The sequence below is a fragment of the Bradysia coprophila genome, assembly GCF_014529535.1.
Source record: "Bradysia coprophila strain Holo2 chromosome X unlocalized genomic scaffold, BU_Bcop_v1 contig_38, whole genome shotgun sequence".
Taxonomy (NCBI): Eukaryota; Metazoa; Arthropoda; class Insecta; order Diptera; family Sciaridae; genus Bradysia; species Bradysia coprophila.
In genome coordinates, this window is record NW_023503327.1 from 1520884 (window position 1) to 1533821 (window position 12938).

At 37.2% G+C, this 12938-nt stretch overlaps 1 protein-coding gene across 4 annotated transcripts in view; it reads right to left on the reverse strand.

The window, feature by feature from the left end:
* Positions 1–12938, reverse strand: part of LOC119069667 (carbonic anhydrase-related protein 10) — a 90476-nt gene that overhangs the window by 19227 nt on the left and 58311 nt on the right. For all 4 annotated transcript variants that reach the window (XM_037173786.1, XM_037173785.1, XM_037173784.1 and 1 more), the window contains exons 4-7: positions 8431–8567; positions 8008–8220; positions 7629–7724; positions 7315–7536 (exon numbers count right to left, since the gene is read on the reverse strand). In XM_037173786.1, coding sequence (XP_037029681.1) covers positions 7315–7536; positions 7629–7724; positions 8008–8220; positions 8431–8567 — 668 coding nt within the window. The remainder of the gene's footprint in view (positions 1–7314; positions 7537–7628; positions 7725–8007; positions 8221–8430; positions 8568–12938) is intronic.

Consider the following 12938-nt stretch of genomic DNA (forward strand, 5'->3'; position numbering starts at 1 on the left):
GAAAGTGATGCCTTAATGAAAGCGGATACGGATGCTTTCAATTATCTATTAGGCCGTAGATATACATAACAACTGTATATGATTTGAATGTAAAATGTACTTCAACTGGAAGCACTTATCATGTCAGTTGATAAATTGATACTTCTTCAAATGGGAAAATGGATATATGAAGCGATTGCAAGGATGGATTTCTTTAACCGATTAAGTGCAATTGTATCAGACAAAACGATACTTTGATTCAGTGGGCATTGACGTAAATGAGATAGAGAGAGAGAGAGAGAGAGTTTACCTTTGAGCAACAGTCTTCTTTCCAAATTCTTTTTTTTTTTGAAGAAGTAAAACCATTGAAGCGCGCAAAAATGTGTTACTTTTAAAGGAAAAATTGGAGAAACCTGTGTCGATTGTGTAAATTTTTGTAATTTGCACAGGATTCTGTGGGTTGATGACTCATAAACTAATTTTGCCTTTAAAAGTAATTCGAGAAATCAAAAAAAAAGTTATTTTCCGCCTTAATGTAGGCTACAAATTTGCAAAGCGTCCATTGCACTTAAGAGGAATAAATGCTTTGTTGAAAAGCCTACATTCCGGCGTTTTTAAGTACTGCAATTTCAATGATTTCTTCTCAATTTTTTTTTAAATGTAACACGGCAATAACTATTACCAATGTGTAAGCTTTCAATAAAAAAATAGAAGAGCTGGTCAAACCGCCACAAACAAATCGATTATTTATTGAAAGTTTACACACTTGTGGTGGGTATTGTCGTCTTACATTTTTCAAAAAGAATACTAAACACGCAAATGTAGACTTTAATTTCAGCTTAGTATCCATGCCTCTTTTTTTAGAAATATTTAAGGTTATGACATCACAGAACCCCTACTCCAACTTTTTTTTAAACCCATAAGAGCAACCCCAAAGAAACGAGATCGTTTGACCTCATTAACAACGTTTTTAAGGCCAATTACAAGTACCGGCTTCCAAACCACGCCTCGAAGAATGCAAACACTATCTGAAGAAAGTTAGATGCCTAAAATGATACTTTTCGCCTATATGTAGCCTAGATGCATTTTAAACAAAATCATATTTGGGTTACATAGTTCAAGTCATTCACTGTGTGTATGTGTACATCGTCGTAGTCGCCAGACCACGACCACCGTAATTGTGAAGATTCAGTGAAGTTTAGGGAGTTTGGGACGTGGTGAATACGATGTTACTAGCTAGAAAAATTCAATTTGGAATTTGTCTCACACTTTCCCCACATTCGTGGTCGTCTTAGCGGTCGTCAATTTTTGAAAAAGGATTCTGATGCGAAGCAAAGCATCCATGTCTCTTAACCCAAATCTTTGAGCAAGGAGCTATTGTTCGTTACAATGCTCAAGAAAATTGACAAAAATTACATTTTATTGCTATTGTATGACCGGAGTGAAGTCGTCACTTAATGGCATAAAGCTGGAACGGTAGCATGATAATAATGTTTTAACACAGCGTCATAACAACATTTTGAACATGATTTTACAATAAATCGTAAAATTAAATTTTTTGCTTTTACGATTCGATTATTGTAAATTTTGTGACATTATTATTTACTGTTCATTGAATCAATTTAATTGAATCATATTCTGTGTATATGTGAGTATAATGTACGGTGCACATCCAGTTGCAGTTGAGGATATTTATTTCATTTATTGATTTTATTACTTCCACCGTTTGTATTGTGCAAGTCGTTAAAAGAGAATTAAAACGACAGATTAAATTTGGCCGAATGAAATTGATTGTTCGATCGTTTATTGGATGACTGGAAACAATGATCAGCGACACTGACTTAATGGTAAATAATTCATACATTGAGAAACATAGAAGCTCCAATTGTTGAGTCAGAATAGTATTCGAAAATTGTGGTGAATTTGCGTTAACCTGTCACATACGGCAATTCATCTGTTATCGATAACGACGACAAAAATAATGACAATCTCTGGATAATATGGTTACATAGTAAAATGCATGTTGAAAAAATTGAAGTACAAGATTTGAAAGAAGATTTGGTTTTAGTGAGTATGCGTCTAACATAAAGGCAATCCTGGCAAAGGCAAATCGTTAGGATCAAACAAAACGCCTCTACCTTACATCTTGTAAAAAGAAAAATTCCATTTACTGACACAAATATTTACTTAAACTAAACAAAATTTTTCTGACTCAAGTATTTGTATTACAACGAAAAGTCTGAGCGAACTTCAAAAATTATTGTGGTACCACAAAAATTCTCACTAGCTCTACCTAACACTTCCAGCCTTGTGTTAGGCGAAAGGGAGTCTACATATTTTGGAAATTTTCGCTTCAAATAGGTGAAACAATGTCATTTCATTTCATTTATTTCATCTTAAAAAAGTTGTGTTTTACATGACCTGCGTAACTCTAGTTTGTATTAAACAATTCAAAAGAGCTACTATAAAAAAGTTAACAAAAATACAAAATCGTAAAAACAAAAATTAATCACAAGATTAAACAACTTAAGCTCCATAAATATGGAACCGAAAAATGGAAAATTTATCGAAGTAAGTATTCATTAGTAAAAAGCACATAATTCGACCATGGTAAGTAACTTCAAAGTAAATTAAATCAGGAAAAATTCGTAATCAATTCAACAAGAATGCCTTTAATGAACGACAAAATTGGTTTAAACTGAAAGAATTTCGAATTTGAGGTGGCAGTGCATTAAACAACTTCGGACCAGCGTCTAGCAAACAGCGGCTACCGTACTTTGACGAAACCTTTGGCATCCTGAGCAAAAAAGAATGCCTAGTACCGTAGCGGAGTTAGGGAGAATTTAATTTTTTTTAACTTTAACATGTCGAATTTCACTTGTTATCTCCAATTTTATCTAATATTCAAATCTTCGAATTTGGTTTTTGTCAAGAATTTTAACAAATACTTCTTTGTTCGTCGGCCGCTGCATCGATGGTTCCACTGTTTCTACTTGTACTGGAGGGATATTCTCCCCAACACGCATGTGCCAGTACATCTAATATGAGAGAAACTCGTTACTTAGGGCATGTTGCCCGTTTAGTAGTTGTGTTTATTCTGATCCTTCTTCCATACAAAACCTTGTATTTATACTGATTTCAAGGCTTATGTGACCAATTTTAATTTAAAGGAATACTTTGATGACTTTTTCCTACTGTTTTGAGTAGAGTGAAATCACTCTCCATAATATTTTTGACACTCCCACCAGTTTCCGTAGGTAACGAGGAAACTCCAACCAAAAATATGCAACCTCAACGTCCTTTCAATTCGACTGTTTTTAAATCGACTCGACCAACCAATTGACCAAATCTTTGTTTACTTCTTCTTCTTCTTGTTGTTGCTAATGACGCTTGCCAATTGACCAATTTGTTTCGAACTTCTTCTCTTTGCTGTTGCCAATGTCGTTTGCCAATTGACCAATTGTTTGTTAACTTCTCCTTCTTCTTCTTCTTTTTGCTATTGTCAAATGACGCATGCCAATTCACTAATTCTTTTTTAAATTCTTCTTCTGACTCTCCCACCTGTGGTATCCGAATTGATGAGGAAACCACACCACGATAATCGTGGCACGATTCACTACTCTTTACTGATGTTTCTGGATTGTTACGACGACCATCGATTCGACCACCGAATGATCAACCAGTCTCTGCTAACTTCTTCTTCCTCTTACTGCTGGCTTTTTTTTTGCTGGGCATTACGACGACCATCAATTTGTGATTTGACTCGACCAACCAATTTAAAGGAATACTTTGATGACTTTTTCCTACTGTTTTGACTAGAGTGAAATCACTCTCCATAATATTTTTGACAGTTTTTGTTGTAGTAGGCAACTGTTCATTTTTGACACTTCCCCCTTTTGACCACTTCGACTTCAAGATAAAATATCAATCTTTAAACTCGTCTGGATTTCACAATGGGGTCAACCGTTTCCATTTGCAACGACACTGATTTGATTCCGAACATTGCCCTTTCACAAATTGGTCCACTATATTACGAGAACAATGTGCTACCAGGACATTGCTTCGAGAGAAGCGTCAGAAAAGTCTTGTTTACCGTTGAAGGAAGAGTTTCGACAGGAGAAAATGACTATACCGGTGCTGATGTTGCTTTTCCAATTGTATCTGTGACTTTGATTGCATTGGCCCTTGGATGTGCAGTTACTAGCCCGACTGCCACCTGTCTTAAACGCTATCGCTGCCAAAAGAATTTCGATGGTTGGTAAAACATTATGTGTAATCAATGCTGCAGCCGGCCTTAAGCAAGGATATCTTCTTCGACTAATTAATGGAAGCGCTTTAAATTCGCCTGGCTGGTACTTTGGTAGTAGCAGAAAAATCCGCATAACGGGAGGACCAAAAGGCCATATACATGGGAATAAATCAAACTATTGATCTCGATGATGAGACTCCATTCGTCGTTAGAGAAGGATGATTACAGCCGATACCATCTATTTCAATCAAGTGAATCACATTTATTCATGTTATTTAATAAAAAGAATTCTTGAAAATTCTTAAGAATTTCGAACAGTCGCAATTCACGCCGACGGCGATTCAAACGAGCTCTGGCTCAAACAAATCGTCATTCTATTCTGATAGACTTGATTTGACTAGGGACCTGAATTATCTAGTAGCCTTATATTTTGCGAATAAAATTATTTCAATTTATGTCAGTGCTCATGTGAGTTCATTTTCATACAGTGTATTAGGTCCCTTATTTGACGTTTCAAAAATTAACCATTACTGCCTGGTTTATTTTACTTCGCCGTGGTTTGTACGATTTTACGTAGAATGTTACACCAATTACATGTAGGAGTTGACATTTTTGGTAGTTGTCAACTTAGCATTTTGACAATCCAGTATCACGAATGTAAAGTTTTGTTGTTAATATTCATGACAATTCATTAATTTACTGTAAAAATGTGGTGCATACATGCTGCTTTTTGGAGGGTGCGTTAGAAGAAGTGTCACAACTCTCATGTGTTTTTATGAACTTTGTCAAAAGAAGTTTTGTTCGACGAACAAATTTAATTTTTTTCGCGCCAATTCGCCCACCAACTCTCACACTATCAAATATTTCGTATTTAATGTCGGGGACATATTTAGACCCGTACGAAGTACTGGGGTCTTATGCGTTTACGCATACATCCGTAACACGTCGAATTGGACTCCCTGAGTAAGGGGAAACCTATTGTGGTTGTCTAGAGATGCCAAATCAGTGAAAAAAAATGTCCGTCTGTCCGTCTGTCCGTCTGCACGATAACTTGAGTAAAACGCATCCGATTTCGAAAATTCTTTTTTTTCCCGTTTGGTAATGTCAAAAGACAGGCTAAGTTCGAAGATGAGTGATTTTGGATCGACCCCTCCCGAGCTGTGGCCCAATAAGTGCTTTACGGTTTTTCGAAGATATCTCCGGACATTTAAACGTTAAACTTGTAAGTGATACGTCAAATAAAAGGTATTTACAATACCGATCGACAAAAAAAAAGTTTATGGAAATCGGATGACCGACTCGTGAGTTAGACCCCTTGGTGTGGAACAGGCACAGGGCGGCAAGCAGTTTTTGCTTGTAGGTCGGCCACATTTGAACATATTTCGTCTGTTTTAGCTTTATTAGATAGGTACTGACCGTACCAATCAGGGAAATTTTTTTTAATGAAATTATGTTCTCCGGAGCGTGAGCTAGGTCTCTTGGAGTGAGCTCTTATCTGGCTACTCGGCCGTACAGTGAACGTGGAGTATTTTGTCAATATCTCGAGTAAATTTTGACCGAATTTCATGAATTTTTTTTTGTTTGAAAGGTATTAACGAATGTAAAGCGTCGGTAAAATTTCCGGTTTCCTAACAAAATGGCTGCCGGTGGCCATATTGGATTTTAATAAAAGTGATATATATTGGGAAAAATGGTACTTAGAGAGTTTCTGTTAACATGGAAATAATGTGTTATGTGTGTGGGGTGCTTCAGGCATTCCATATATGGACATCTATATATATATATATATATATATATACAGCTATATTGAGCTATATACAGGCATATAGAGCTATATAATAGCATATATTTATCTGTGAAATGTTTATTTATAGTGAAATATAGTTAAATATAGCGGTATATAGCTGTTTAAATAGGAATTTATGAAAGTTGACTTCGTACGGGGCTGTCTATATTGCCTCCGGCAATTTAATTGTATATGATAACAAGGCAAAGAGTGGATAATGTAAGTGATTTTAAAGGGCGAATAGCTTTTCAGTAGAGAATGAAGTAAAAGAAATGAAGAGTTTCGCAGTAAAGGCTTTTGATACGAATAGGTGTTTCGTACGGGTCGGCGTTAGCTATGTTTTTTACGTAATTTCCAGTCTAGGTATAGTTCGTCTAAGTGTGTCAACGCACTTACGGCGTCGAACATTGACAGATTTTTAAACTTCTCATTGTTAAAAATTAAGCGGGGACCTAACGAAGTAAGTGCCATTACAGCTTAAGGATTCACCAATCACCAATCTTAAAACTTGGATAAAAAAAAACGCTGAGCTAATTGGGTCAGTTATCAGAACCAATGAGACTAACAAGTCTTACGGTAAATATTTTTTATTGCCTGCCTTGTGCGAAAATCGACCGTTACAATGCAGTTTACCTCCTGCGAAAGCGATCCATTACATGAAGAATATTTTCGGTTCATTTTACGTGAATTGTGAATTCATTCTATGAGGTAACATCTTTGTGATACTCGTAAACTGCTCCGGCAATTGTCTTATATTATATTACAGCAAAGCACTGGAGAGTGCTATAGTTATAGATATGCAAAGTCTACACTTGTCGAAAGAACAGTTCCCGACGCTTGCTGCCCGAAAAAAACACTCTTGTGATTTTGCTTTTAGCTTTGATCACAAAACTGTATTGTACTGAATTACTGTCGCAGCATCCAATGTAATCTCCTAATACTTCTGACATCTGACAAATCTTGCCGTCATTTTTCGGTGTGTTTATCAATTCTGACGGCATTTTAATTCAATTTACACGAACTGCCATCGGAAATGATAAATATGTGAAAATATTCAAGCTGATGATGTCTGCACAATAACTTTTCCCCAAACAATGTGCCGTACTTGACTTTGTCACTTTAAATTTTCCCAATTCCTATCCCTCCAAACATTTCGCACCAAATTGTAACCTCGATATTTATTATACAAGAGAGCGGGAGCGAGAGAGAGAGAGAGAGATGGGATATACACACATAAACAAGCATAATAATGAAGTATGGAAGACGAGACTGACTATGATATTATACACGGAACACTCACCTGTTGCTTCGTTATATAAATGGGTTTATTTTGAACAATCCACGTCACGGTTTCATGACATGCCGGTGCCGTTGTTGAACCTTCGTATGTCATGTAGTGTTCGGTATCGGGAAGTAGTCCACGAACGGATAACCGACGCACCGGTGCCTCATCACCGCCGAACCGGATCTTTTCTAATTGGTCGGTCAACATTCTCAGTTCGGCATTCGACAGGTCGCCTAACTGGAAATGACAAATGCGACGAAAAAAAAACGATTAAATTTCTCGCAAATTCAAGGCTAAAAATAAAGTCACCGCCACCAGAGCGTACATACTTGTAATAAAACTGCCACTCCTACAATTCCTTGTGCACGATTGAGAGCATCCGAAAAATTCGAATATAACTGTGAATTATATCCGAATATTTGGATCTGAAATGAAATGGAATTATCTGGTTAATTTAGGACACACACAGTGTACTGGTACATATACACGTATCCATACACACAACATGTGTGTACAAATATATCTGAATTGGTTAAATGGTAAATCCTCATTTCTACACCTAAGACTCTATATTATACGCTGGTGCATGAGATATTTAGCAAATACACCACCCCTTCAAAACCGCCCCATCGAAAACTGAATTCCATTATCATGAACAAACAGATGTATTACGAGTATGTGATGTGTGGTGTTATTGAAATAGCTTACCTCGGCAGGAAATGTATAGCCTTGAACGCTGTGCTCTGAACCAAATTGGTCGTGTAGGCCATAATGTATGTGTATCTCATGAAATCGATAGCGATATGACAATGGTCCACCAGTCAGATTAACTGGAGTTTGAGGACCTTCGTAGATAAACGATGTTTCATTATCGGCTGTAAATATAACACTGTGTCCTGTGTTTGCTATTGTACCACTTATCTGAAATAGATATTGTTTGCATAGTTTCGTATCGTATGTACAAAATGCACGGGATGGCTACGTAATATCGTAACGTATATCATATAATATTCTAATGTGGTATCCTACGTGAAATAAAATTTAATGGTGGAATGCATGCGATGCGTGCAAGGAATTTTAAGTATTTTGATCGTTGAAATTGTCATAATTCTTATGCGATGTGTTACTTACTCTATGCTTATCTATGTGCAAAGGCCTTAGGTTTGGGTCAAATAACAAACGTTGTGGTTCAAGATTTACAGGTGATTGCCTTCTACCTTTGTTGCATAATGACCATTCCGGATTGATTAAACCCCAAAATGCAGGGCCTGGAATTAAATCAGGTTTTTTTGTTGTTGATGAAAAATATTTACTTTTTACAAAATCAAAATTACGCTCTACAATTGTTAAAAGGTTCCTATGTGCAGAATAAGCACCAGCTGATCTACTAACACACACTTACCGTATGATAAACAATCAAAACACTTTCTGAACAATTTGTTTACTTCAATCATACGTGTTATGTGCGCGCATAGATGACGTTAACGTAGAAATGCACTGTGAGTTGTCTTTGAATTGTTTACAATGCAAAGTGTTTTTGTTTGTACACCAGCTGGTGATATTCAGCTGGTACTTATTCAGCACATAGGAAACTTTTAACAATTGTACGTCTAATTGTCCGCTAATTGCCAATTACTTGTTAACAAACTTCAATCTATTATGGCTTTGACTCTGTATTTACAAAAGTGAAGTTGTTCGACAATGTAGCGCAGCGAATATTAAAAAATGAAGTGTCTCTACAAGCCAATGCACTTGGCAAATAACATGCTTTCCTTCATACAGTGTAGAGAGTACGTATGCAGTGTATCGCACAATTACTCAATTTTAATCCAATTTTAAGACTGGATTTTAACAAAAGTTCAACAAGTACTTCTCTGTTTTAACACTTCGTTGAGAATTTGTGTCGACTGCATATGCCGAGACGTCATTTTTGCCCCTTTTCTCAAGTGGTGTCATTTACACTACCGTTCAAAAGTATTCGATCATTGAGTGTTTTCAGTGTAAATTGACAAACTTTGAGAGGGTGTCAAAAATCGAAATGGTACCGGATTTTCACGAAAGATGGCGCATTGGATATCTTGATCCTTAATCTTTAAAGGAAAAATATAAAAAATGTTTTCACCAAATATAAAATTTTTGAGAAATCCTAATTTTTGCAAAGGTCTGCATAGTCAGGGAACAAAGTTGTTCCCACGACATGCAGACATTCGGGAAAATTGAAAATTCTCCAAATTTTCATATTTGGTGAAAATATTTTATTATATTTTTAGCCCCGTACGAAGTACGAAGGGGCTTATAGGATTACAATGCCGTGTGTAATTGATGGAATTCGAAGCAGACGGTAAGGGCAAAGTGTTTGCCTATGTTCATAGATAACGAATCCACAATAAAAATTTTGTCTGTCCGTCTGTCCTTCTGTCTGTCTGTCCGTCTGTCACGTCGATATCTTGAGTAAATCAAATCCGATTTCAAAATTTTTTTTTTCCCTGAAAGATAGTCAAAATAGTGAGGCTAAGTTCGAAGATGGGCGATTTTGGGTCGACCCCTCCCGAGCTGGGGCCCAATAAGTACCTAACTGTTGATCGACGATATCTCCAGACATTTAAGCACTACACTTGTAAGTGATACGTCAAATGAAAGGTATTTACAATACCGATCGACAAAAAAAAAGTTTATGAAAATTAGATGACCGACTCGTGAGTTAGACCCCTTGGTGTGAACTAGGTACAGGGCGGCAACCCGTTTTTGCTTGTAGGTTGGCCAAATTTGAACGTATTTAGATGGATTTTGCTTTATTAGATAGGTATTGACCGTACCAATCAGGGAAAAAAAGTTTATGAAATTCGATTCACCGGAGCGTGAGCTAGGTCTCTTGGAGTACTCGGCCGTACAGTGAAGGTGGTGTTTTTTGTTAATATCTCGAGTAAACTTTGACGGAATTTCAATTTTTTTTTTTGAAAGGTACTAACGAATGTAAAGCAGCCGTACTACTTTCCACCTCCTAACAAAATGGCCGTCGGCCGCCATTTTGGATTTTTGTAAAATCAATATAAATCGGTGAAAATGAGACTTACTTAATTTTAGGTCAATTCGAAATTTGTGTTACATTTGAAAGGAACGTCGTACGGGGCTTCGTAATTGCGCTATGCGCAATTTTTAAGACGTACACATTTCATAAGAATTTTACTTTGCCGACGTTTACGGGCGCAGTAGGCTTACTGTAAGAGTAGGGCGACGGACGAACTAGGGTCACGTACGCAATAGATGTACGGGTTTGTACGGGGCTCAGTCACAGCAAACGCTCCGACTGTTCTGACGGCTCGTTCGTTTAAAGATTAAGGATCAAGCTATCAAATGCGATATTATTTTGAAATTTTGTATGGGAATTCACATGCGTTGATATCTCCGACAAGCCAATCGATAAAACTCCATAAAAGTAGCTAACCTAGCAAAATCTGGCTCTAATTCTAATTCTAAAAACAACGGAGAAATCAAAGTTTGAATGTGAATTCCCATACAAAAATTCAAAATATCGGATTCGATCGCTTATTTTGCAGCGCTTTCCACCATACCAAAGATGGGATTCGCTTGCGACCTGTAGACAGTCAAAAGAATTTTTGGCGGGATGCAACGCAAAGAACACCAAATTTCTGTTGAGTCGCGGTAGAGAAAAGTTACGAGGGCTGGTTGGAATCCTAACAGGACACAACAGCTTGGGTTATCACCTCAATAAGATGGGTATCGTAAATGATCCAACTTGCAGAGGATGTGGGCTAGAACCAGAAACAGTAAGACATTTCATATGAACTTGCCCGGCTCTAAAGAGTTTAATGACTAAGCATCTACGAGACTTTTATTTGACTCCTGAAAAACAGTTAAGACTAGACCTGGCTAACGTGCTTTCTTTTATTACAGGAAGCAAATGGCTACTCGCACCCGAAAGGGGAATCTGATAATTTTTTGAACGGAGAAATAGCACAATGGTCCCAACAAGGACTGGCCTCAGTGTTTTCGATTTGTGAAGTTTTATTCATACAATAAATGTTCAATTTTGCTCTTCAGTATTTGATAATTTAATTGTAGTATGATTGTGAATGACAAATCGATGTTTTCCAATAAAAACCGAACCATACCACTAAACGCGTGGATTAAGCTTTATAAGCAGATACGCACAAATTACGTACTTAGGGGGAGACAAAATCGTTCACAAATTTTTGAAATCCATACGTATGCATCGTTTGGTGTGAATCCAAAATCGTTGGAGAATGGAACGTTGTTTCTGAAAAATTATTGAACGATTCCTGTTGCAGTTCCTGTTTTTTAGAGAAAATGCTGCGTTACTTTAATTTAGCATCAACTTTTCTGAACACCCGTTAGTATGATACAGATAGATATAGTAGACTTACATTACTGGTTTTTACCATCGATAATGTAGATAATGAGACGCGAAGAACGAAATTTCGAAATTGCAAAAAATACGAATCACAACACAAAACGAAGAGAAAAAGGAACATTTGTATGACATGTGATCTATCCGCATAAAGTTATTTTGACATTACTTATCTACAGTGTATTATATCGATGGTTTTTACTAAAACGAGCCGTCAGAACAGTCGGAGCGTTTGCTGCGACTGAGCCCCGTACAAACCCGTACATCTATTGCGTACGTGACCCTAGTTCGTCCGTCGCCCTACTCTTACCGTAAGCCTACTGCGCCCGTAAACGTCGGTAAAGTAAAATTCTTATGAAATGTGTACGTCTTAAAAATTGCGCATAGCGCAATTACGAATCCCCGTACGACGTTCCTTTCAAATGTAACACAAATTTCGAATTGACCTAAAATTAAGTAAGTCTCATTTTCACCGATTTATATTGATTTTACAAAAATCCAAAATGGCGGCCGACGGCCATTTTGTTAGGAGGTGGAAAGTAGTACGGCTGCTTTACATTCGTTAGTACCTTTCAAAAAAAAAATTTGAAATTCCGTCAAAGTTTACTCGAGATATAAACAAAAAACACCACCTTCACTGTACGGCCGAGTACTCCAAGAGACCTAGCTCACGCTCCGGTGAATCGAATTTCATAAACTTTTTTTCCCTGATTGGTACGGTCAATACCTATCTAATAAAGCAAAATCCATCTAAATACGTTCAAATTTGGCCAACGTTCAAGCAAAAACGGGTTGCCGCCCTGTACCTAGTTCACACCAAGGGGTCTAACTCACGAGTCGGTCATCCAATTTCCATAAACTTGTTTTTTGTCGATCGGTATTGTAAATACCTTTCATTTGACGTAGCACTTAGTGCTTAAATGTCTGTAGATATCGTCGAAAAAAAGTTAGGCACTTATTGGGCCCCAGCTCCGGAAGGGTCGACCCAAAATCGCCCATCTTCGAACTTAGCCTCACTATTTTGACTATCTTTCAGGGAAAAAAAAAATTTTGAAATCGGATTTGATTTACTCAAGATATCGACGTGACAGACGGACGGACAGACGGACGGACGGACAAAATTTTTATTGCGGATTCGCTATCTATGAACATAGGCAAACACTTTGCCCTTACCGTCTGCTTCGAATTCCATCAATTACACACGGCATCGTAATCCTATAAGCCCCCAGTACTTCGTACGGGGCTAAAA